A 27,018-nucleotide genomic window follows, 5' to 3' on the forward strand; every position below is an offset into this window, starting at 1 on the left:
AGCAAATTCAAATAGTTTTTAATAAAGTATACACAATGGACAAATACATTTGACTTAACCTCGCACACAAGTGGAGAAACAGTAAAAAAAAAAAGAAGAGAAAAGAAAAATGAAAAACAAACAAACAAACAATAAAGGTAGAAAAAGTGCCTCTTTTCAAATCTTTGGTCGACCATTCGCCTCCATGATCACTCTGGTGGACTGAAGTGCAGAAGCAGAATGTCATGTGTGATTATCATTCTATTACACTCGTATAAAACATAAATGAAGTGACAAGAGACGATCTTCTTTCTAAAAAAAAAACCACATCGTTCCCTGTGGCGTGGTTAATTCTACAAATTTCCACCAATTTAGCAGAAACTAAGAATGCGTTACTTGTATCTACTAACTTGTATCACCCCAGAATGCTTTTGAAAACTACAGATCAAAAAATTATTCGACAAAATTTCTGGCATTCAGCGCGAACGGAAAGATAGATGTGCTCTTGACACTTCATAAAAACAATCTGATTTGATGGTGTGTTTCCATGGAGACCATCACTGATCGCTTCATCCATTCTTCACAGCATGCAAGGATTCTTTTATGTGACCTCTGTGAAAAACAGAAGCCTTGATCTGTTAGCACCGCTAATAACAGTCCAATATTTTGTTTTTAACAACATCACAAGAATTGCCTTTATTGCATTGATTAATCTCATTTTACTGTCTTCAGTTTGTTGGTCGTCTAAACCTGCGTCTCTATTTACATTAATCCGAACATGAAACGGGTGGTTGGTTTTCATCGAATTACTTATTGCACTCTTATCTCTTTCCAACTCAAATTAAATCAGTCACATTTGACTGACAGAAACGAAGATGTTATGATTAATGGCACATTCTGACCCGATAAGTCATCGTCAGCATCAAAACAGTGACCAGTCTTTTATATTCACAAATTAATTTCACAATATTATTTTTTTTCTCTCTATGTATATATTAAAATTAAAATATATATGTATTTTTTATATCGTGGGCATAAATACACACATGATGCTCATCAAGTGTTTTTCATTACAACAAATAACCTACAAATGTGTTCATTTATAACAGATTGCCCTTCGATGCCACATCATAATCGCTTTTTTTTTTAAAAAATCATGGGGAAATAAAAAAACTTTAAATGGTTGCATTTACACAAGGATAAGGAACATAAATTAAAAAAAATATACTACACATGCTCAATAATTTATATTTCAACTGTATGTTACAAGTCCTTTCTAGGCTAATTTTAACAAGTCCTTCATTGTTTTAAGCATTTAGTATTTGCACCTGCTTTTCATTTTCCGTCCACTAGATGGCGCTATTCACCAATATATAAATGATATGTAGCTCGATGTTTGGAGGCCCCTGTTCATCTTTGCAAGACAGTGTTTAGGTTTTGCCCTCGGAAGGCACACCGTTGAAAAAGACTTATAGCTGAGATGCTAATTGTTTTGCTCAAATGGGGCCTCGCCGTATTTACAGGAGATTATACAAGTGCACGTTTGCATACGGATGGATATATCAGACAGGAAATGTATTGGTTAATTTCCAATGGTGTGTCCTCTCCTGTTTTAAAGATCAGTGTCATGATGGGATTTAAAGATAATGTCCTTTCCAGAACTCCCAAAACATTCTGGGTCTCGCAAGAGTAAAAAAAAAATTCTCGAGCGAAGAATTATTTTATTGTTTGAGAAATCCGCGTCCTTGCTGAAGATGAACTCTAAAGATCGATAATTCTCACATTTCCGTGATGGGCGGCTCGGCTCGGCGGAGAAAAAAACAGACGCCGTGAAAACAACCGGCTTTGCTCTGCTGAAAACAAAGTTTATCGACGATTCCGCCGTAAACCAACCAGGAAGACTGAACGCGTCCAAAATGTCCAAAAAACTAGGACAGGCATTTTTATGCAAAGCTACCCCGCAATGTCATACTCCAAAAGATATCAACGGCGGATAAGCTTATTCCATCAAACTTCAAGTAGCTCAGAAGAATCGATCCGATCAGTAACGGATTGATTCGACGTCCTCACGCCTTTTTGGGATTGGGGTTCTGCTGTCGCCTCTGCTTGCCGAGATGAGCTTCAATCTCATGCCTGAAGAACAACATCCCCAACTGGCTGTGCGAGGCCTCGTTCATGGCCTTGGACTGCATGCACATGCGGTACTGATCCGGCGGGAGCTCGTCCACGCAGCGCTTCTCGTGCCACAGGTGGAACAAACCGCGCGACGGCGCTCGCACCACCAGGAGATTGCTATGGAGGTACTTCCTGTAGAGGTGGACGTCCTCGCCGCCCCAACCTTTGATGTCAATGTCGAAACCTCCTGGAGGTGACAGAATACGACATAAAATATTTATTGCATCACCGCAGGAAACGGTTCAGGTATGGAAAGTGGAGAAATCCAGCGTATTTATATTCAAATAATTCTGAGAAATGTACTTTTCAAGCGTTCGCTTTCTCCTCGAGTATTTCCGATACCGCATCCCGATTAGGAAAAACACAATCATTTGTCCGATGAATACAAACAATGTGGACGAAAGAGTGCTTATTGGCCCAGAAATTACGAATAAATACATTCTATCTGATTCCCTCAGTCGTGGCTTGAAAAAAAAAATATAGGCGACAGTTTCAAGAAAAACATTGCGCATAAATGATTCTTTCCGACGTTTCGCATTTTAGAAAATACATTATGGTCGATATGTGCTGAAGTCAGGAGGCAATTTGCTTAACTTTGCATAAACGTAAACAAAGGAACAAGATAGCCTGCTGTGCCAAAAAAATAAAAAAACACTCACTACTTTCTACTCACTATTACTAATATTCCTCTTGTTATAATATATACATTTCTGTCTGAAAGTCAGTTGTAAGTACTTATATCACACTGATCTGAAATGACCTTGGGTTTCAAAAAGCTGCAGTTCTCGACGGCAAATGTCACGCTTGATTCAAAGATACTGCTCCTGACCTTGAAACTCAATTCCACGCGTAATATCTCATTTCTTTTTTTTTTTTTTTTTTTGGATCTATAAAATGAAAAAGCATATATGGCCATTTTTGCATCAATTTTCTCTATCTCGCTTGTTCTCCTCTCTCGCTCAGAATAATGTATTCATCAAGGAACCTACTTTCATGACAAAATAGTTACAAGTACATTTGTATGCTCGTGTGTGTTCGGGGCCCTACAAAATAAAATACCGCAGCCCCCTAACTGATTTCACTTTGGAGGGAAACTAACGTGATGTAAATCTGTCCTGAGAGCCCGTATTACCCGCTAACGCGCGAGCGAGGAGGACATAAAGCTATGAAATATGCTAATGTATGCTGCTGCCGCCGCCGCTCAGAGCTTCATCCTTGCAAAGTAACGCCATAACATTTTGCACAAGTTAACAAAAGCAATGTAATATTGACCCATTTGCGTTCTGATTCCCCAACGCCCATGAAAGCGCTAATAACATAACATATTTTCATAGTCATCCAGGAATCCCATTACATGACGCCTCTGCACAGATCTGGAAGCTCCAACAGCAACGATACGACATCAAGTCGTACTTTTAATAGTCGACTGAGTGGAGGTTTGAAAAAATCTGCACACCGAAAGCTAAACGATGAGCACCTAATACATATGTATAACATATAAAGTTAAACTCAAAGAATTTTGGACTGGACATGAGCATCATATCCTTTTAGATTACCTATGTGGAGTGGATTTTTTTTTTATTATTTTTATTTTTATTTTTATTTTTATTTTTATTTTTATTTTTATTTTTATTTTTATTTTTATTTTTATTTTTTCCTCACCCCTGATATTTCTGCTACTATTTCATGTTCATGTCATCGAATTATATGTGGTATACGTACCTGTCATATTGAGAAAAACTGAATAAAAATTGAATTAAAAAAAAAAGCGCTCCAAAAATAAATACAGTTTATTTTACATAGAGTACAATAAACATATTCCAGCAAACGTAAGCTCGAATATGCTTTTTTAATTAAAATTTTATTCAGTCTTTCTCGATATGATAGGTACATATACCGCATTAAATTTGATGACATGAACATGACATAGTAGCAGAAATATCGGGGGTGAGAAAAAAAAAATAGAAAAAATAAATAAAAAAAAAGTGCTCCAAAAATAAATATTATTTATTTTTACAATAAACATATTCGAGCAAACATAAGCTATTCCTCAGATGCTTACCGGAGATATGTGTTCTGAGGAAAAAACCTACGTTTGCACGAAATGTCATGCAAGAATGTCTTTTGTACCCTATGTGAAATAAATTATCTTCATTTTTGGAGCACTTTTGGCATGCAGATTTTTTCAAACCTCTACTCGGTTGACCGGGCTGCGGACGTCTGCACTTTTTTTTCCTTTTTCTAGTACTTTTTAATAGTTACCTATGTTGATAAAGTCGGATCTGTATTGGCAGGTCATACCGAAGCCAAAATCCCTCCAGAACCCGGTGTCTCTCTTTATCACCTGAGAAGAGAAGAAAGTGCAAAACTCAGAGAGCCATGAAGGAAAATCTTTTAACTCAGGGGGAGATGCTTCAATAGGATCATGCATCTGTGGATTTCTACACCCGGCGGCAGGGAAAGCAAACTTTTTCTGTAACAAAAAAAAAAAAAGCACTGCATATATTTTCCACGAGTGGCCTCCCGAGTGAATACAGGTAGAAAGAGAATATATCTTGGCTGTTACCAGTTGTTGTTCGACGGGCGGGATGTGCTCGGGACTGCCGTAGATCAGACTGGGGTTGTACTGGCTGAATAAAACCGGGTAGAACACCTTTTTACCTGAGACGGAGAGCGACGCACGTGTCAGACAAAGAGGCGGCGGTCAGCTCGGACAGTTGGGCGCGTACGTGTCTCACCGGGTTGCGTGTTGAGGCGGCAGGTGTTGAGGAAGTCGGCGGTGAAGTAGATGTCCACGTCGCAGAAGAAGAGCAGCACGTTGCCTCCTTTCCACGACCGAGCGCCGACGTCCAGACCCCTTCCCCGAGAAAACTCCTCGTCCAACTGCAGCAGGGTGTAGTTCTTAAAGTTAACTTCCCTGCAGAGACAGCCGTGGTTAGACAGATTCGCCGCGGTTGGAACATAGAAGGGAAACCCTTCCTCGAATTCACTCAAAATAAAAACGCCTCGCTTTCACGTCTCAATACGTCGTGTGAATGTCGTGTTTCTTTACACAACATGAATGACGGAATGGTTGTATCAGAATCAGAATACTTTATCGATCCCCCAGGGGGGGAAAATTGTTTTTCGTTGAAAGCGGCTCCTGCTACAGTCAGGTGGGGAATAATCAAAATAGAACTCGATATAAAATAAAAAAAAATAAAAATAAAAATAAAAAGAACAGTAAATAAATCAATGAAATAAATCAATCAATAAATAAAAGTTAAAGGTATGTAAAAATACATTAAAATATATGTCACGTATATACATTTTTTACAAGTACATGTATATGATTACATGTCATTTTTTTAATTTTTCTTTTTTTTTTATATGTCTCTATAGCAGTTTTTCCCAACCTTTTGTGAGCCATGGCACACCACCGAATAAATATGTCAAAAAAATGTTTTTAATAAAATCGAATGAAACTATAGTCCCAATTAACTTAGTTTGAAATCTGGCCTTGTTTGGTTGAAAACAAAGCTGATATTCTTGCAGAAACAAAGGAAATGTTATATAACTTTCATTATATTGTCTTGAGCTCACCTTTTCACTTTCTTCTGACCACTACTCATACTTGGGCCTTTATCTTCATCTTTTTTTTTTTCACTCTGTAATCTATTTTCACCCTTGCTGCTGTTCTTGTCACTTATTTCTTCTATTTATATAACTCTTCTATGTCATATTTATGTTGATATTTTTGTTATGGTTACTGTTGCGCTACTGACACAACACAATTCCCTGATGGGAATCAAAATCTGGGTAACATCTGATGGCCCCCAGATGACCAAAGTAATAATATCACGACAATAGCACTTTCAACTTACAAAGTACATATTTTATTGCCTGTTTATATATTGTATAGTTATTTTATTGCCTATCTGTATATTTTATATATATTGTCTATTTTGTACAGTTTTATATTTGTATTGTCCAGGACTACAGATGGAAATTAGCTACATTAGCTTCATTAGCTATGAGCTACAATCTAGTACAAACATCTCGGCCTCTGTGCTTAATGTCATTCTACACTGTCCTAATGAACTTCTAAACAAACAAACAATAAATCAATCAATCATATTTTATCTTATCTTAACTTGTCATATTTTGTTTTAACATTTTTTTCTTATCTTATCTTATCTTATCTTATCTTATCTTATCTTATCTTATCTTATCTTATCTTATCTTATCTTATCTTATCTTATCTTATCTTATCCACTACCTGATGCCATCTAGTGGAAGAGCATTTGATCGTTCTGCCTGTCACTGCATGCTGCTCACACAGATAGATGTAAACATGCGCATTATTTGCATTGAATAAACATTTTTGGACCAATCAGGTGAAAGCGGACATTTTTCCACGACACACCTGATGATCCCTCCCGACACACTAATGTGGTCGGGAAACACTATCGGGTGTGTGTATAGGTTGCGGGTCTCCATCTGTGGATGAATGAATGAATGAATGAATGAATGAATGAATGAAAAAGCTTTCCTGCTAGAAAAAAAACAACATTAAAACCGATATAATGTCCCCGAGTGTCACAAAAAGAGCTGTAGCTCATGAAGGCACTGACTCTCCAAGAACCCTGCGGGTGTCTGGGGCCGGATCCATCCCTTTTAGTTTAGTTAAGTGTTTTGTCAGCGGGGGGCCGGGGGGGCGTCACTGCCTTCCGCCATCTGTCCCCGAAATTTAAAGGACAACACGAGTCATCAGAAAACCTTATTCAAAAACTCCATCATCCCAATCTGCTTTCGCTCTGCGGGGTCGTCGCCTCGGCCCCTCTTCTGTCTGTTTCTGATTTCAGAACCCGGCCGGTGGAATCATAAACCCATCTTTTCCCATCTTCTCAAATGTATGACACCACGTTAAAATTACGCTTCTCCTCTTGTCATTTCCGCATCTAATAATGTTTGCGCGATCGCCCGTGTTATATTTCCACGGCCCATTTTTTTCACGCAGCTCGATTTCATGGATACAGACGACAAAAGCCCGAGAAGACGAGAGATGACATCCCCACGATCGAGAACTTACGGACGCTCTTGAATTAAATTTCGTAGCCATGCACTCAAATATGCGTGGATCATCATAACGACGGTTCAACTTTCACATTTTTTTGCACCGATTCTGTAGAAGATTCAAACCCGCATCTAACCTGGAGTGAAATCATGCCAAAACCTTCCTGCATGAAGTACTTTGAGGACGTGTGTGTGTGTGTGTGTGTGAACAGCTGCGGCCAGATGTAGACAGCTGTAGCTTTTTTTTCCTAAACCGTAACAATTCACCCTGTTAGTGACTAATGCTTTACTCACGGAGCCACAGTCACATAGAAATGAGACTGGTTCTCATGTTTTGTCCCAAGGCGGAACAAATAAAGCCTCCTTCATTCATGCCGCATCAGGTGATATAACACATGCAGAAATCCGGAGGGAGCGAGAGAGACAGAGAAAGAGAGAGGAGGTAGACAGAGGCAGGCATTTCGGTGGAGGAAGCCAGGCTGACCAAAGGAAGCACGGTCAGTTTGTTTTTGCCAGAGGCGGCTTGAATCACGCTCCACATAATCATTTCCTACGGCGTTTTTTTTTTTTTTTTTGCGCCTATTTATGCATTTACTCCTGTCCTTGTCTTACTTTTTATCCATTAAGCCTTGAACATAAACAAATCCTAGACAACGCTGTCTTAAATCCTGAAGAAATATTATGACACCGCCTCTATTAAGCATGAGCGTGTTTTTTTTTTTTTTTTTTTAAAGTCCAACTAGCCAAGAAACACAAAGTCTACACTTTGGGAAAATGTTTGCTCATTTTTTTTTTTTTAAACTGCAGAAAGAATTACAACATGTATGCGTGCGTTTTGGCAAAAGCGTTTCGGCCCCGTCGGCAAACAGTCACGTCTTCGCATCGGAACAGAGTCGGCCTGTCTCGCGGCGTCCCAGGAGAGCAGGAACCACCCGCTGGCAAGAAAGCATCCACAGATGGAGCTGAGAAAGCACAACAGCTAATGTCTGTCCGCTACAATGTCACAGTAAACTACAGTTTCAACTTATAAATTAGCAAATAGGGAAGGGAGGTCTCGACAATGACTCGCATGAATCGCTTATGGTTTGAATCCGACGACCGTCACTGAACTGTCACTTTTTTCCTAAATCGTCGAGGAACGGTTCGAGTTTCTTGTCACTTTTCGGGAGCTCAGTCATATCTGTCAAATACAGGAGGGGGGGAAAAAAAAGACGCCCGAGAAACGCTTTGTTTGATTGGTTGGTAATAAGAAGAAAAGGAAAGAATAAAAGCTACTCGAGTGTGATTGACAGGAGTGAACTTTGATAAAAATCGTGACTTATGAGTCACTGAGCATGCTGTTTTCATTCGCTGTTTAAAAAAAACACAATAAGACAAAAAATACGTGAGCGTGAGCTTGTTGTTGTGTATTCAGATAAGATAAGATAAGATAAGATAAGATAAGATAAGATAAGATAAGATAAGATAAGATAAGCTAACATAAGAAAAAAAAGATAAAATAAAATAAGGTAAGATTAGATACGATACGATAGGATAAGATAATATAAAAGATAAGATAAGATAAGATAAGATAAGATAAGATAAGATAAGATAAGATAAGATGGAAAAAAAATGATAAGATAAAATCTGATAAGAGGAGATCAAATATGATAAGATAAGATACGACAGGCTACGATGAGATAAAACATGACAAGATAAGATAAGATAAGATAAGATAAGATAAGATATACTTTACTGATCCCCATAGGGGAAATTCTTCTGTCAAGTGTAACAATTATAGTATCAATGAATATAAATATAAACATAAACATAAACATAAACATAAACATAAATATAAATATAAATATAAATATAAATATAAATAGAGAGACAATTAGAAGAAGATAGCAAAAGACATCCACAAACAACAACAACAACAACGTCAAGGATAAGAATGGACAACAGAATGGGACAAAACAAACAGCCTAAGAATTGAGCAGAAAGGTCTACTTTTAATTCCGCTACCGCTACTTGTTCTCCGAACGACTTTTTATCCTCCTTTCGCTTTCATCCTTCTACCACCACAGGCCTGGGAGTCTGATTGTGGCCTAAAATAGACGACTTGTTTACTGTGGGCGTGATGGCTGACACCTAGAAAAAGGGCTAAATTGATGAAATTGTGTCAGAGTGAGACGCCTGTAAAGAGCTGCCGTGTTGCGTCTCAGCTGCAAACCTTATCCTGTTAGTTCTGCTCAGGACAGAAGAGGGAAGAAGACTGGATTTTCTCTTTGGGTTTTTTCTGCATGCGCGTAAACAAATATTTGCTCACCCGTATTCGCATACGGTTAGAGTTTAGATGACTTACTGCGTCTCGGCTATAAGCCCCCCCCTCGTTCACGCCGGCGCCACCCGGGGTTCAATTCCGTCTCCGCGCATTTCTGAGATCCCAGAGAAGCGCGTTCACTTCTAGAAACGTTTCGTCCGAATCTTCCCAACTTTTACGAGCGATTCTTTAACGCGCTTCGCCGCTCCGCAGGACGGTCATTTCCAGTACGGGTTTAAACCGTACATGATCTATTTGTCATTTTCGTCCGTTCATTATCTCCTCGCTTCACTCTTGGGTGATTAGTCGACCTGTCTGTGACCTGCCGAAAAAAATGCATCATGAAAGAAGTAGCGAATATTTGTTTATTTCTCAGCCCGAGCCGTCTTCCTCTCTTTATTTGCATCCCATTACCTCGGAGATCTCCACTGACACTGTTCATCCTTAGCTGGGAAGTCTTTCTCTTTTAAGTTTTACGTTCCTGTCATATCTTCATGAATATCATCTGGCTTGCTATCTTGTTTTTCCTCCCCTCAGCTTTTCTTGTGAGGGCAGCAATAATTTATACGTAACGTCTGCTATCTCTTTACACAGATGGCTCACTTTTCCCTTCGCACACAACCTCCCTCCTCTGTCTTCGTGTTCTCTCTTCATCTCGTGTAATTTTCACTTCGGATTCTCCAGCATGCGAGGCTCTAAAACTTACATTACCCCGACGTTGTCTCAGATGAGTTTGATCTTTGAAATGTGGACGGAGGAGCTCCATCATCAGCTACCGATCTTTTTTATTCTAAACAATGCTCCTGGTGTCTGATGAAACGCTTCGATACCACGTCGCTCCTTTTCCCGAGATTTGTCCGCTGTCACGGCCGAACACACACACACACACACACACACGTATATGAATATATATACACTGCTCAAAAAAATAAAGGGAACACTTAAAAAACACATCCTAGATCTAAATGAATGAAACATTCTTATGAAATACTTTGCTCTTTACACAGTCGAATGTGCTGACAACAAAATCACACAAAAATGATCAATGGAAATTAAATGTATTAACCCATGGAGGTCTGGATTAGGAATCACACTCAAAATTAAAGTGTAAAAACACACTCCAGTCTAATCCAACTTTGATGTAATGTCCTTAAAACAAATCAAAATGAATCTGTGTTGCTTCCTGCGTGGACACTATGATTTCACAGAAGTGTGATTGACTTGGACTTACATTGTGTTGTTCAAGTGTTCCCTTTATTTTTTTGAGCAGTATATATATATATATATATATATATATATATATATATATATATATACGCTCAGATAATTAGCACCAGAAGCGGAAAGCACATTTCCACTCTCATTTCAGCCCTGAAGAGTGGTTGATGGAGGTTAGAAAGCAGGTGGATATCCAAGGCAATTTATATCTCACATTATGCCAACTGTGGCCTCGCAGCCATTTGCAGTGAGACTCATGGGAAATTTTTATTCATGTACTTAAGAACCGGCTTCTGAAAGTCTTGTAAATGCTCCTCTAGACAATTTAAGGTTGGTGCACTATGATGAAACCGCAAAGTCCATGTTATTTTAGAAATGAAAGATAATTGGTGAGAGGGTTTTGGGGGCCATAGATTTTCTTGCGGTCAATTTGGGGCAGCTGCCACTTGTTGGGTTGCGAACGTTGGAAATAAATTAGACGAAGAGCTTTGGGTGTGTGCGAACTTTCGTCAATCGGTCACATTTGGTGTCGATGATGCATTGCTGGGATGAATAACCGTTCGTTCGTTTATCTGTAGCGCTTATCCTGCACTTGGGGTCATTGTGCGACAGGTGAGGTTCACATATAACGACATACGACCATCCGCTCTCTCGAAGACGAGGAAAACACGCAAACTCTGCCCAAGACGGACTTGACCGACAAAATCTCGGTTCTGAATAGACGTCACAAATGTCCGGATTTGTTTTTCACTGCCTGGTCAGTTGACTTTGCAGTCTTTCAATTATTCATCAGCTTCCCTCTGATTTTCTAGGTCGTCATCCCCTGTTTTTGGTGATTTATCACCTTATAAAATTTTTAACTGCTCTTTGCAAAGTGGTCAGATCAAACTAAACCATCACACTCTTCTTCTTCTAGTCCTTTGGGCTTCTCCCTTCAGGGGTCACCACAGTGAATCAGACTCCATCTAACGCTATTTTCTGTAACCTCCTCTCTCTTTTTGTCCATAAATCTTCTCTTCCTCTAGACCTCTTTGCCTGGCAGCTTCAATTCCGGGATCCGTCCACCAATATATTCACTATCCCTCCTCAGTAAATGACCCAACCATCTCAGTTTGGCTTCTCTGAGCTTCTCTCCAAAGCATCTCACATGTGTTGTTCCTCCGATGGACTCATTCCTGATCCTCTCCATCCTGGTCACTCCCAAAGAGAACCTCAACATCTTCATCTCTGCGACCTCCAGCTCTGCCTCCTGTCTTTTGGTCATTGTAACTGTTACTTGTCTCTACGGCATCGCTGGTGTCAACACTGTCTTGTACACCTTTCCTGATAGTCTTCTATCTCATCGTACCCATGATGCTTTTCTCCACCCATTCCAACCTGTTTGAACCTGTTTCTTTTCCTTTTTTCCACACTCTCCATTGCTATGGACCGTTGACCCCAAGTACCTTAAATCCTCCAACTTCTTGATCCCCACTCCCTGTAGCCTCACCGTTCCACCTGAGTTCCTCTCATTCACACACCTATATCCTGTCTTGCTGCGACTAACTTTCATTCCCCTCCTTTCCAGAGCATACCTCCACCTCTCTAGATGTTCCTCTACCTGCTCCCTGCTCTCACTGCAAATCACAATGTCATCTGCAAACATCATGATCCATGAAGATTCCTGTCTAATCTCGTCTGACAGCCTACCCAGTACTCGATTTCCACACAAAAAGAGAGTGTGTTGGGTTCCTAACACCCTTGGTAACAGCATACGACTTGTCAATAATGGATGCCAGGGCTGCTTGTTTCTCCTTGGCTTTGGTTCATGGCTTGATAAATCAGTTTTCCTTCCTCGTACTTGTTGAATAATCATTTGAACCCGCCCCAAAAATCTCCAAAATCCTGCTTTATTTCAAACGCCAGAGCAACTAAACCCCTTGGAATTGACTCATTCCTGGTCTTTCCCTTCCTCTAGGTGATTGGTCAATCTGAGAAGAGGTTAAAAAAAAATAAACGTATATCTATTTCGTAGGCTCTCACCGGCACGCCGACTGCTTTGTACTCTGCGCAAACCGTTTTCGGAATTGACATCGTATGTAACACACCGGGGGGGGAAGAGAAGACCAACTTGTCCGCCGGCCGTTGTCTGACATCGACGCCGCGGTCGATCACCTTTTCCTCAGCAGGTTTACCTTCAGCTCGGAGGAGCCGTATGTTTGCTAATTAGTGCGCCTTCCGTTCGATGGACGGTCCGCGTTTCTTTCAATAAATTGACCCGCGTGGTCTTTGTCGGTTTCTCTCATGCCTTTTAAGAAATGCATCTTTGAAGTTTTCCCAGCAGAGTCCCGTTCCCACTTGGACGGCTGAATAACACATTTGTTTTATGTTTTGTTTTTTTTTTTCCAGTTTTTCCAGAGCGAACTTTTGGTCTTTTACTGGTTTCTGTGTTATCTTTGGTTTGAAGTCAATATTCCCCCGTGTTCTGCTGTTTTGGTTACTTTCTCTATTATTTTGGGAAGTTCTTATCTGGCGTGCCTGTTGTGTGTTTTTGATCCTGTTTTGCTTTTTGTGTGTGTTCACCTGCTTTCTTGTCTGTTAATCAACCGTTTGACTTCCAAATGTTTTTCTTTTTCTCTCTCCCGTTTGTAGTTCTGTTGCATTTCACTTCTGTCCGATTCACTCTTTGTCAGATGTGCTGTTTCGTATTCCGTGTCATTAATCTTGTTAGCCTCTTTGCGTTCCTGTTTTGTTTTTATGGAATTTGATTAATAATTCTGCTTCAAGATCCTGCTGTGATTCTGATGGCTCCAACTGTCTCCCCCCATCTTGTCTATTAGTAACATCAAATATGCACTTTTAAGACATTACTCATGGCTTAATTAACAAAAGATTCATTCGTGTCATTATTCTGCATCTTTGGATCGTTGCTCCAAATTCCACTGACAAGACGGGTTGATGTACTATATTTAGTGGTTTGTTCGTATAAATTTGAGGCTCCAGAACACGATAAACGTCTTTTTTTCTAGGAACATTATAGTGTCATATCGAAGTTGCCCTTTTGGGTTTCAAATGTCATCATCACCATCATTTCCTTTTGAAATACATTTATAGTCTTATTGCAAAAAAACGCCGCTCCCTCCAGAGTTCGACCTCCTCCATCCACCACTATTTTCTCTGTATCTTGAAATACACTTGAGTAAAAATGTTGAAATTCTCCACCGACTGTGTGGCCAAAATATGTTTTGTGCGATCACGATGTCCTCGACCCTCGGCGAATATAATCACTCATTCCAGAAAGAAAGAATACAATCAAAGCGTTACAGAGATATCGTGCTGATTTATGGCCGCAACCTGTTTTGAGCAGCGACAATGACCTTTAAAAACAAAAAACTATGACTGAATTAAGAACATGTTCCACAGCTGGAAGTCAATTGCATGTTCAAGATTGCATCTTCCTCCTTGAACAAGTGCACTCTTTGCTGTTGATTTGGTACGACTGTATAAATGCACGTGTGTGTGTGTTTATGAGTGTGCCTGCGTCAGCATCTATGGGAAACCCCCCCCCCCTGCGCTCCAAGATAATAAAACCACAGGTATTTTTGTCACATAAATGATTCCCATTCATTTCAAAAATCCATCTAGAAGCCAGATAAAAGAGCGCGGAGTTGATTGCGGGCACTGATTCATACTCAGATAGGCTGCTATATAACTGATGAGTGTATTGTTAGGCAGGGATTCAAGGTAGACCTGCTGCTCCGGCAGAAAGATTACAGGATGATATATTTTATTCAACATTCTTCTCGCACTAACTGCACCTTCATCTCTGCTTCGGCTGCTTTGCGTTCAGCGACCCGCGCCGATCGCCCTTTCAAGAAGTCCACGCTGAAATCAATAATACACCAGGTTTGCTCGGCTACGTTCCTCCCAAATTTCGAGGAGGTTCTATTTATTTATTCCTCACAGTATTCTCTCCTCAGCATCAGAGACAAAGAGATGCTGCGGGGTGTTGGGAGATAGTCCGTCTGATTGAAGGCCACACAAAAAAGCCTCGGGGATGCCGATTGACATGCGTCACCATGGCAACCCCCCCCACGAGGGAATCGGCGGCATTGCGTGTCGGACTCCGATCGGATAACGGCGCTCATCTCCAGGGGTGTGGGTGTCAAGGTCCGTGTAAGAGCGCCGCGCGAGTCGCAACTGATCAGGGGTCTGCTGTAATTTATCCGTGTTGGCTGGCAGAGCCGGCCGAGCTCTGAGCTTCCGAGCTTAGGTGGCACGCTGCTCCATTATTCATTAGAGAGAGATGACCGGCCGAGGCAGGATGCAAGCTTTGAGTGTTTTTTGAGACACGGTGTGAAAAAAAAACAAAAAAAAAAAACGTGTGGAAATGTTTTCTCGCCGACAGCCGGGACGCCTCGAACTGTAGCCTCCTTCATTTCGCGAACTATATTGCGTTCAAAGATGCGATCTTGGCCGCGGTTCCAATTCCCAACCCACCTGGATGTGTTTTCCAGAATGCTGCGGACCTCGCTCATCTGCTCCGTCCCAAAATACACCACCGTCAGATGGACCCGGCCGTCCTGACGCACACACACTTCCCTGCGTGCACAGTAGCAGAGAGAGGAAGTCACATAAATGCATGAACGTTTTTCCTGCGACCGTGTCCAAAAGTGGTGATGATTAATTAGATAATTAAAAAACTATGGATTAGTTATTGATCAGCCTTGTCATGCGCAATCATTTACAGATGTTGAGTGTTCGTCGTAAAAATTGTCTTTTGATTACTTTGGATTTCAGAATATGGATTGATGTAAAAAAAATAATATGAAATATTGCGACATCTGAAACCTCGTGTACATTTAGCAGTTTATGATACTTCATATATTAAGGGTGTAACCCAAGACACCGCCCACCCCAGTTGAGATGAGCAATGGTGGAAGGAAAATATGTACAGCATAAATGGGGCATTTACACCGTCGAAAAAAGGCGAAAAAAGAATATCAAAGTTGAATTTTGCGGTATCTGTGTTCAGTTCAGGTGTATTTGTTGTTCTTGGTTCACTGATGACGATACAGTCCGACAGGCCGAGGGGTTTTATTTCATTACATATCCACATTACACCGTACATTATTATAGAAATGATAACTTTCAACTTTCCAAAGAGCCTCGAACACAGCGTGAACAGTTATTCCAGAAATATAGCATTTACAGTAACTTGATGATGCCTTTCTCCACGGAAAAGGGAGTCGAGTTTCCTTTATATGAAATTGACATGAGATAAATTAAGCTAATATTTTTGCTGAACTGTTGGCGCTGGGTTTAAAACTTGTAAAAAGACAGAAGCCAAAGGGGTTGTAAAACATTTAAATGTGTGGAAATTAATATTAATTACAGTTAATGATTGAGCACCCAGGGAAAGTAAATGTTAATCCTAGGTTTCTCGTTTTTTGTCAGGTAAATTACAATATATAATGTGACTCGGGGTGGCGTGGCTCAGGGGATCAGAATGTTGGGTTGGAACCCGACATTCCTGGTTCGATTCCCGCGCTCTTCCTCGCCGTTCCTCCGCCCTCCATGATGGATTTAATGCCAAAATGGTTTCTTCTTCAAATTTTCCATCTGATGATTTACTTCATTTCCACTGTTACGCTTCCACTAATTCATATTTCCCTTGCGGGACTGTATTGGTGAAAAATCAGCCCATGTAGAACAACAATAATTTAGAAATAATTAAAAAAAAAAAAAAAAGTTAATAACTCCAGACCAAACACAACCTTTCCTCATCAGGACACAAAAAGATGTCAAAGCACACAGAGAGGGATTGTATGTTGGTAAGGAGGAAACCAGGTGGGAGACGCCTGCAGGCGCTTTGAGGGAGACTTGTCAAATACATCACACACTCGCTGAAGATGACTCCCGTCCCTCGGGACGCCGGCGAGGTGCAAGTATTTGTAGAGTATTAACATAATGCACAGAGACACTGACTTTAGACACCAGGGCTAAAGGCACTTAAGAGGCTCCCCTATGTAACTACAGCAATGGGGCAAAATAATTAAAAAAGCCAGAGTGGATCATGATTAAGATCTATGACTTCAGATAAAAACAAATCAATCCGTCTTTCCGTATAAGCCAGAGAGAGTGTCTGCGGGCTGAGCTGACAACTAACTGGCTGATTGTTTCGATATAAACTGACGGTAGCATTTCAGGCTCTGCTCAGGGCGTTGCTACGGTCAAGTGATCGGTCTTTCGGATCAAAAAAAAAAACAAAAAACCACAGGATCGCAACAAGGAAATAAATATGTAAAAATCACACCTCTTGGTTTTTCTCGCCTAGTTTTTCCTACTCCTCGGTCTGATTGACTCATTGCGTGATACATTTTTAAAAAAATAACAGGGGGGGAGATATCGCTGTCTTTTTTCGCAGCACAATACAACCACGTTCTACTTTTGATAATTTATGTTTTAGAGAAACGATCAGCCCCTGCTGGTTATGATGATGGAACAGCAGAGATGAAGACGGATGTCTGTGTTAAGGAAGGTTTTCCGTTTTTGGTTGTCCGATGGGATGTCAAAATGTCGAAGGATGGGAGGACATACTGTCACTTCTATAATAATAATTGCATCTACAAACCAATATTTTCTCTCTCGCCCATGGGTGGATTCATCCGTTAAAGCGTAGATGCAAACTAAAAAGATATAAAACAAAAAAAAAAATGCAAAGTGCCAGAAAGAGCAGCAGTGGGAAACAGCACTGCTGCAAGGCTGCAGAGAACAACAAATAAATGAAGTTGTGTAAATAGGCACATTAAATACAGTTTTTTTTTTTGTTTTGTTTGTTAGTCCTGTCAATTTTCACATATTTTGTGTTCATTTTTCATTTCACCAAGTCCTGAGAGATATCGATGACATGTTTTGTCCTCACAGCTCTGGGTACGTGCAGGAAGCAGCCACGCAAACGTGTGAACAGCAGACAATATACGACAGCGTGGGGACCATTAAACCTCAAACCGTTCTTTGTAAAGGTCTTCACTATTGTGGATAAACACAAAAGGCGTACCTGATCCGAGTCCTCCGAGCGTCTAATGGGAGGACGTTTTTAACATTATTCATCTGGATGATCACCGGATACTAAAAAAAAAAAGTCATGAATAATACTCTTCGAAGCGTAAAAAAAGGTTATCCTTAAATGAAGGCGTGCGAAGTAAAGAGATTTCCTGTGCGACGTGAGTTTGTTATCATTTCATCGTGCGGCTAAATCATAGCGGGGATTTGCCTTTTCAACCGCCGAGTGCCTGCAAAGTATTTTGCGTGAATTCATAGTTTTATCTCCTTTCTAAACAGGGTAAACATATCTCAGTTATTTTCCAGTTAGACATACTTTTTCACTTTTATCACCCTCTAAACACACACGTATCCCAACAAACACACACACACACATGCACGCGCGCAAGCACCTTTAATATGGATGAGGGTAAAATGTTTGCTCAGCGACTCGACAACTCTTTCAAGTAAGTACACTTCTTGCCGTGCTGTATATCAACTGCTGCTGGTCTGCCCAGGAGGTCATTTTAATGGGCTGAAACCCTGCTTCTAAGCAAGATTTACCATGTAAAAAGAAAAGTGATAAGCAACGGTACCGGCAGCGATAAATCAGACACCGCCGAGGATGAAACGGATGGTGACGGGCCGAGGAGCCAGAACCGGCCGCCGGAGAATTTTGGCAGCAGAAAGATGAGCTTTCTTAACACAAATGTCTCATTTGTGCTGTTTTTCTTGAAACGATAAATCTTCTCCCGAGTCCCTGGGCTCTCATTTCATCGGAGATCCGGTCCCGCTATTATTTTTTTGATGAATATTAAAACTATGATTGTATTACATCAGCTGGAACATGTCGCTGTTAGCGCTACTGTTATTATTAGGATGAGATTCTCAAAACCTCTCAAACCTCCCTGTCTCTGTCGCACGCTTGCTTTCCGTCTCCCTGCCGTTTTCTCACGCTCTCTCGGTTGCAGAAGAGACAGAAAGCCGCCCGCAATGAAGCAGGATCAGGTTAAAAAAAGGTAAAAAAAAAAGGCAGTCCTTCCTCCCCACCGTCGCCAAAGTTCTCGGGGATGTTGGGTTTCCCGTAAATCATTTCCAAACCAAGAGGAGAAAGATAACCTTGTTGTTCTGACGCTTGATTTTCCGTGCATAAGAACAAATCATTGGGATTGTTCCGAATAGGCCGGCATTTTCACGTACTTTCTGATCCAAGACTTAGCTTGAGATATTATTTACATAAAGCGTATTCTCGAGACGCCTATTAGCATCTCGTTAGATGTGAAACCCATATTCTACGGTCATGTGGCCACGGAAGAAAATGACCCGGGGTCTAAAAATCGTCTTTATTTATATTCTTACCCGAACGACTTAAATCCGCGATGACTTTACATTCCGATAAAGTCTACCAGCGCCAAAATTAATTTAATGATAACGGTACGAGTACAGTTTCCAAATGTTAATTACGCGTTCATTTGAAAAGAGGAAAAACAGCATCTCTGATGTTAATTTTTCTCCCCTAATCTCCCTCACCGTCCCTGTCTGTCTAATCCCCAATTAAAATTTAAAACACGGCTAGAAAAAAAAAAAAAAAAAAAAAAAAATCAGAGGATCCCGTTTTTGTAAATTAACTACTCGAGATGGAGAGAAACGCTACTTGAATTATTCAGCGAGAGGCTTTTTGGTTCGAGCTGCACGTTTGCGACTTCTTTTACAATAAATAGCTGCGAGCGAAAAACAGACAAACGTTTCATCGCTGGAGTCTGACCTGAAGTTCTGGATGAACTGCTTGAACTTGTCCGTGCGTTTCGAAAGCGGGACGATGATGTTGATGGGGACGTTGGACGTGTCCACACGCTCGTTTTTCACTTTCATCAAGGGCCCGAAAGGACGGAAGAGGACGAGGCGTCTGAATTCATTGGCGGCCTCCCCTCTGAAGGTCAGCTCGTACAGCGACCCCTTGTCCTTCTCCATGCGTGTGATACCTGGAGGCGGGAAAGCGCACAAACACAAAAAAAGCCATTTTAAAGAATTGCAACTCTTTTCTGGAGATCATTTTGCAACAATTAACTGTAATGCCAGACATTACATTACATTACATTGCATTTGGCAGACGCTTTTATCCAAAGCGACTTACAATAGAGGACATAAGGACTGCAAATACACTTGCAAATACACGATGCACAGGAAATATACAGAACAGTAAGCTTGGGTTAGTGAGTTTTTTTTTTTTTTTTTTGACAAAGACATACACAAACGTACACACTCACACACACTGCATGGCCTAACTTGCTGCCTAACCTGATCTGGGGCATCAGCGCAGTAAAAAGTCCTGAAAGAGAAAAGTTTTTACCTGTTTCTTGAAGGTAAGTCTAAGACATGGACTGAGATTATTATTACTCCACTCATTTAAGTACAAATGCCACTGCTTGGTGAGGGAGTGTTACTTCATTTCCTAGTTGAAAAAAAAAAAACATACAAAGAATTCCTTTCTGGAAATATCAACATTTTTACTAAAAACAATCCCAAGTGGACCCATTTTTTTTTTTATATTCTCCGTTCTTTAATTTTGGCCTCTCAGATGTCAGCATCATCACTTTGCGCTGGGCTCAAGTTGAAAACGGGATTATGTTTGGTTTTCATTAATACTTCATATTCATGATAAATGTTGAATTTATATTCCTTTTACAGGTTACAAGACAACAATTGTGTTTACTGAGGAGATACACTGATAAAGAGACATTAAGTCTTCTGCGCAGCCCAGTGATTTAACTTTCGAATTTGGGCAAAGTGACAGATTTCTGCATCTTTTTGGCAACGCCAGCAAAGAAGTAATGACGATCTCCGCTGCCAGCCGCCGCCTTTTTTGAGGCGCGTACGCAGTATAAATTAAAGAACAACAGGGAAATCGGATTTATATCAAAAACTATTTCAACTCGAATACTCGAAACTCGAATCGATATTTGGCAGCTGCATCCAGATATACTGTCTTGTTGATTATAATTCCAAATGTCCTGATTGTATCAGCTCAAAACTTCAGAATCTATCAAAGATATTTACAATAAAATAACAATCGTTGGACGATTTGGGCTGAAAGTCTCACTTTACGTTTAATCTCTACGCTTTTGTGCGGCGGAAATAACTGTATAGTTGGTGGCAGAGAGATAACAGGGGGGTATCTGGAATAGTTCTTGTGTTTCACTGAGCTACACACACACACACACACACATATACATCCCCCATGGAGAGAGAGATTATTCTGATCACTCTGACCAATGTTCATGTTGTAACTCTTTAGTCAGCCATTCCCTCCGGGGAGAGGCTGTTTTTCAATTACTCTGCTATTACTCAGATTATTACATGCAAATTGACCTTCTGGGGTCAGAGAGAACAGAAAAGCACGGCGTCTAAAAGTGAGAGGAAATAACTGAGAGGAAAATAAATAAGAGGAAGAGGAAACAAACACGCAGAAGAAAGGGGAATAAAAGAAAACGGAAAAGAAAAAAGATCTTGAGTTTTAAAAGCAGCTCGAATTAAAGGCTTCCTGTCAAACTGGCCGGCTTCCTGTGATGGGAGGCCTTCTTTCCCAGAGGGACACTTTAATTTTGTAAATATGTGGAGCAATTTAGCCCAACTGCCTTCACTTCCTGTCCCTGTTTTTTTGCAGTCCAACTCATCAAGACAGAACCTCAGAGGTTTGCCAAGCTTCATTTTGCATTTTGTGTGCCATTTCAGCTCAGCCGTTTTCTTTACAATGCGCCTCTTAAAGCGCCCTGAACACACTTTTTGTCAATTCGGCTGTTTATTCTGGCCTCGACTAAAATACTGCATGTTCCGGGTCTGCCGTAAAAATCAATACAAATTAAATCCCACCAAGAACGGAGAGGGAAAAAAGAGGAAAAAAGCAGGATTGAGCGGATGTTTCGTTCTAACCGAACAACAAACGCCGGGTGTTTATGGAAAGGCTGATTCACACACGACACGCAACGTCCACCCGCTCGTAAAAACACCCCATCAGATCAAACACAAGGGTGTGTTTAATAGGCTTCGTATACAAAGTGAACTACGGCTCATATCTTGCGAGGCAGGTGACACACACACACACACACACACACTGTTTGAAGAGATGCTCCACTGTGGATGAGCAGCAGCTGCGTTCATTTCCGGTAGCTGTGATCACAGCAGAACAAACTAGGAGGATATCCTGGCTGCACTTGCACAAAAATAGACATATTTTTGACCTTCCAAGGATTTGTATAAAAGAAACGGGATCAAAGAAACTCAAGGAAGCGGAAATTTAGTTCATTACTTGATGAAGAGACCAAAAGGAAATTTGCAAGCAAGTGAAAATGCTCCCAGCCGCTGAATCGCCGCTGTTTATAGCCTTTAAAATACATATTTCCGAGTGTCGGACTGCGATGTGAACACGTGAGTAACCATCGGGTGATTTTCATCCATTTTTTTCACACTCATTTATAATCATTTTGACATAAAAAAGGTTTTAAACGTAGTCCAAAATGACAGGAATGCGATGTTGCCGCTCGAAGCATCACATAGAAGAAGGGAGAGGCTCTTCCAGATGACACCTTGTCAAATGTGATGAGGGGAAAAAGGTGGTATTTTTTGGACTTGAATTTAACAATTTGCTTTTAGTAACTTAAAAATCGTAAGGAAATCGGGTTTTATGCAACTTGAACACCTGTAAAGCGCAACGCCGAAGTCAGATGCGGCCGCGGTGCACGAGCAGCCTGCCGGATCCTCACCTTCTATGAAGTCGGACGGCGAGTAGACTTTGCTATTTTGAGCGTTGTCGGCGGGGGCGCGGCCGTCCCTCTGGGGTGAAGGGGTGTTGAGGCTGTGCAAGGCGGTCTCCAGCACCTCCGCCAGTTCATCTCTCTTATCCTTTCTCACGGGCTTCTCCGCGGGGTGACGGGTCAACCCCATCTCCAGCTGGTACACCTTCTGCAAGGTGAAACTCTCAAAGGGCACCACCGCGTATTCGCTGGGCAACCTGGAGCCGATTGTCACTTCCGCTTTTGAAAGCTGGTTCCTCAGGAAGTGCTGGAGGTCGGCCTGCTGGTTTTTCACTCCTTGAGCCTCGCCACCCTGGGATCCGGCCGCGGCTTCATGGCCTTCTGCTAGGCTGGCTCTCTTCAGGCTCTCCTGCACACCTTTCAGCTGCTGGCTGCGCTCCTGGAGCGCCTCTTTCAGTTGAGCGATCTGCTTCTTCAAGGAAGTAATATGCAGTCGGTGTTGCTCCTCGCGCTCTTGCAGGAGCAACTGGTAGGACTGGACACCCGGAGGTGCGCCGCCTTGCACGGGTCCCGCTCCTCCCGTCCCGCCGGCCCCCGCTCCCGCTCCAGGGCCCAGACCCCCCAGGCTCGGGTGGTTTGGATTCGCATGGGGCAACGCGCGACTCAGCGGCGGGTCGTCGGAGTGCGGCGGGCTACAGGTCATCACATAGAGGAGCGGCAAGGAGCAGCAAAGAAGCACCAGAACGACACCGACGCGGGAGACCCTGGCAAGAAGCCCCCGCCGCAACATCGCTGCATTAAGTATAAAGTTCATACGCGAGCGCAAACATAAATCGAAGTATCAAGTAACCTCACACACGCCGGCCGCAATGATAAAAGTCCATTTGTGATGAAGTTCCATCACCCGGCTGCTTATTCAGCGTGAGGTCATTCGATCTGCATTTCATCCTCACTGCTCGGGATCACTTTTGTCGCTTTTGTCAGCGAATGAGGGCGAAAGGCTTGTGAAAACACACTTCCTCCCTCCCCCTCCGCGAAATCAGCTCCATGGTCGTCAGGAAGCCTCCTTTCCAGACACTGTTACATCATCTATCACTCATGTGTGACTCATCTGTTCGCATGTACTGCGACCGACCCTCACGGTCAGTCAGCGACTTCCTGTCCGCCTTCCCATGTCTCCGGGAAAGGAGGTGAAGTGTTTGGTAATAATTGAATCCACATTAGGATGAGTAACGACGACGATGATACGCTTAGCAACAATGCTACGTTCCATAAGAAAGCATGTCCTCCTTGGCCAACGCTGCTTTCGTCATCTCGGTATCCTGAAAACAGAGAGCGAGAGAGAGAGAAGGAAAAGCCTGTTAGGTGATAATCTTGACTTTATCTATTGAACATCGGCTCACTGTGAAGTCACATTTAATACCAGAACTTGTCATCCTTTCATTTGAATTTTCTTTGCAAGCCAAAGGGGATGATGCCTATCGGTCGATTACGGTCAGGCCTCCTGCGTAATCCTTGATTTGACGAAACCCTGTCCTTGATTACACCCCGACAATAAAAGCATTCATTAATTTGAAAAAAAAGAGAGCGCCTCTGAGCTTTTTTTCTTTTTCTTTTCTAAAGCCCGATTGTATGCCTATCCAGAGAACACCTCAAACAAACTCCCTTCCTGTGTCCAAAATGCCCCTCATTGTGTTTTGGACTAACTCGGCTTATTTGTGTTGGCTAGCCGACATGTGATTTTTCTGCACATGTTCAGATATGACACACATCACTTTTGAGAAAGTGGATTTTTTTTTTTTGCTTTTTTTTCCCAGCCCTATTCTTGACCCTCTACAATTTTTTTTTTTTCCACTTATTTAACCCCAATATTTGCAATGTCATTGCGAAGCGTAACAAATCAGAAGGATTCCAGACAACTGTGACATGTTGGTTTAGGATGGCTAAGAGTTACTCCTGACGCCAAACTAAGCATTCCTCTCAGTTTACAGATCCTTGATAGCAATGTTGTCATGGATGTGCGAGACTCAGAGGCAGCAATATTATGTGTGTGTTATTGTGAGCTTGAGCTCACTGGATGCAGAGAAAAGTAAGTGGGTCAGCCTCGTACATTCATCTATTCTTGGTTTTGGTATAAAATGTAAACACTGGCTGAGCTTAGTGTCACACTGCCAGACTGCTTTCTATTTCATTCTTCCATTTTTAAACCGCATAGATATAATATCCATTCAAAGAGATCTTGATTTATCCCCATCCTTGTAAGAAAAAAAAAAACAACAAAAACTCTAAAAGTATTGTGAAAACGTGCGGTTGGAATGGCTGTTACTCCGACAGGATTTACAAATGAGGTTTCTTTTATGGCAAATTGAAAGGGCAGAATAATTTCGCTGAGACGGCTCCATTGGGACTGTTCTGATCGAAACTTTTTAAAATTCCAACCTTTTCTCGCCATTAAAAACAATTCGCTTCATCTTTGTTCTATTAGGTTTTACATCATTTTATATCTCATTTCAACTTGTCAATTGTCAATTCCTCTTCTTTCTTTTATTGTTGAATTTAAAACTTTATTGTTATTGTCATTTCTGCCCGATCCCACTGTTTTCTCAATGTTAATCACCGACAAATTTTAATCTTCCTCACACTCAGTGGTACAGTAAATGATGGCATAGTTATCAGGTGGAAGTTAATTTTTTTCGGATAAAACACTTAGGCTTTCTATTTGGTTAAGTGCACAAGAGATACAGTATAATTAACTCAAACTAAATGAGGGGAAATGTTGAGTAAAGATTGAAAAAATGTGGTTAATAATATATCACTATCATTAATACATCACTTATGTGGGAAGGCATCCATTTTTCAAGGCTTTGTGAGTTTAGGAAATTTAAGCCTACTGTACATTTCCTTCATACATCAGAGTGCTGGCTGTCTTATTATGTGAATAAGCACAGTTTAAATTACATTTACACGCATTAATTCTTTAATTGTTGAAATACGAATACTTTTAAAAATATGTTTTTTTCATATATTACACCCGAGCCAGGTTCAACAAAAGATTATTGAATATATTCAGGGGACAATTCGTCTTGATATCATTAATAGGACTTTTCTTTTTACTGACCATAAAAGATTTAATCACAGAATTGAATGTAGATAGGGATAACAAAAAAAAACAAAAAAAAAACTATTAATATTAAAAACTGCACGTAGACAATAAGTGGTATAATTATTTCAAAGTCCCCAATAGTAACATCCATATATGCAAAAATACATCTTTGTCAGGGGTGGGCAATTACTTTGGCTAGTGGTCCACATTTCTTATTTGATTTCTGTGCGCGGGCCAACTAGGGATTGGAAAAAAATGAAAATTGCAATTTAAATATTTATATTTCTTGGCATCTTATTTCAACTTTAAAATCATTGATGATCATATAAATGTACCGACATTATTTTGTATGTAATCAGCCACACAAAGTTAAACAAAAGGAAAAAATAAAGAGTGTCTGAATTTCATATTGAATGAAAATACTGATTGAAATATTCAAAGAAAATTGTTTGGCTGGCCGGATAAAAAAAGCAAAATGTTTTATTTTTTTTGGAAGGCTAACGTTGGCATACTTAGCTCCAGGGTTGGGTGTCAAAATGTTCCCATCTTATTTCAAACAGACTTCCACCTGCATCAACTATTCTCTTCCTGGACATTTAGGGATCATTTGTATTTCTTAATTCCACTTGTTGAAAATGGTATTGATGTGGCTACGCAGCCTCATTTTGCGGGTAACATGATCAGCGTGAATTGTGGGAAATGTAGTTTATGATAAATGCATGCGTTTGACTTCTTTATTTTCAAAGACAATCAGACCTTTTAAGATGTTCTCGCCGGCCACATGAATTAATGTGGTGTACCACATTTGGCCTGCGGGCCTTGAGTTTGACACGTGGCTTAGATGAACAGTGTCCTAAAAATGACTCATTCCGGTTTATTTCACAGAAAATTAAATGAAATGAATCTACAAATTCATGCATATATACTACAAGCTATAATTTCTGACACTTCAGTGTCTTCTTTTCAAGATGGATCACATTAGATGGCTCAGCTGAGTCACTAACTCCCTATATTTGGGAGTCTAAAATTGTACTTGATAAACAACAGTTATGGCATGCAGAGAGGTTGGCCTTTTAATCTCTGCAAAAATGTGTTAAGAATGTGTTAAAAAAGAAATCAGCGAATGATCTTCCAGGAGGAGTCAACCTTATGGGCTATGAAGAGAATCATCAATGTGTGTCATGATGGTGAAGTGTTTCCTGTTTTGTGTCAGTGAGCAAAACATCGGAAGGCAGGCGGAGGAGGGCGATCTGCAGCCGGTTTGAACCCGAGTCCAGGAGGAACGAGACATTTCCACTGACGGAAAAAAAACAGGATAGGGTAACTTTATCAAAAGCACTGTGGAGTAAAGACGGAAGTTACTTTCTGGTTATTTTCTTTCTAGCATGGTTAGTTATGAAGCAAGTTTAGCT

General features: G+C 40.9%; 1 protein-coding gene across 1 annotated transcript; it reads right to left on the reverse strand.

Annotated features, from left to right (window-relative positions):
• Positions 1–23,463, reverse strand: csgalnact1a (chondroitin sulfate N-acetylgalactosaminyltransferase 1a). The gene is made up of 7 exons (XM_086151950.1): positions 22,513–23,463; positions 19,518–19,734; positions 15,209–15,310; positions 4,893–5,071; positions 4,721–4,815; positions 4,417–4,498; positions 1–2,341 (listed from the first exon to the last, which is right to left on the reverse strand). Exons 1-7 carry the CDS (start codon positions 23,315–23,317, stop codon positions 2,046–2,048), a joined length of 1,776 nt encoding a protein of 591 aa, XP_086008076.1. The 5' UTR covers positions 23,318–23,463; the 3' UTR covers positions 1–2,045.
• Between the last annotated feature and the right edge of the window lie 3,555 nt (positions 23,464–27,018).

This window comes from Fistularia commersonii, chromosome 9, assembly GCF_037954325.1.
Source record: "Fistularia commersonii isolate RoL2024-O1a breed Wild chromosome 9, RoL_Fcom_v1.0, whole genome shotgun sequence".
NCBI lineage: Eukaryota > Metazoa > Chordata > Actinopteri > Syngnathiformes > Fistulariidae > Fistularia > Fistularia commersonii.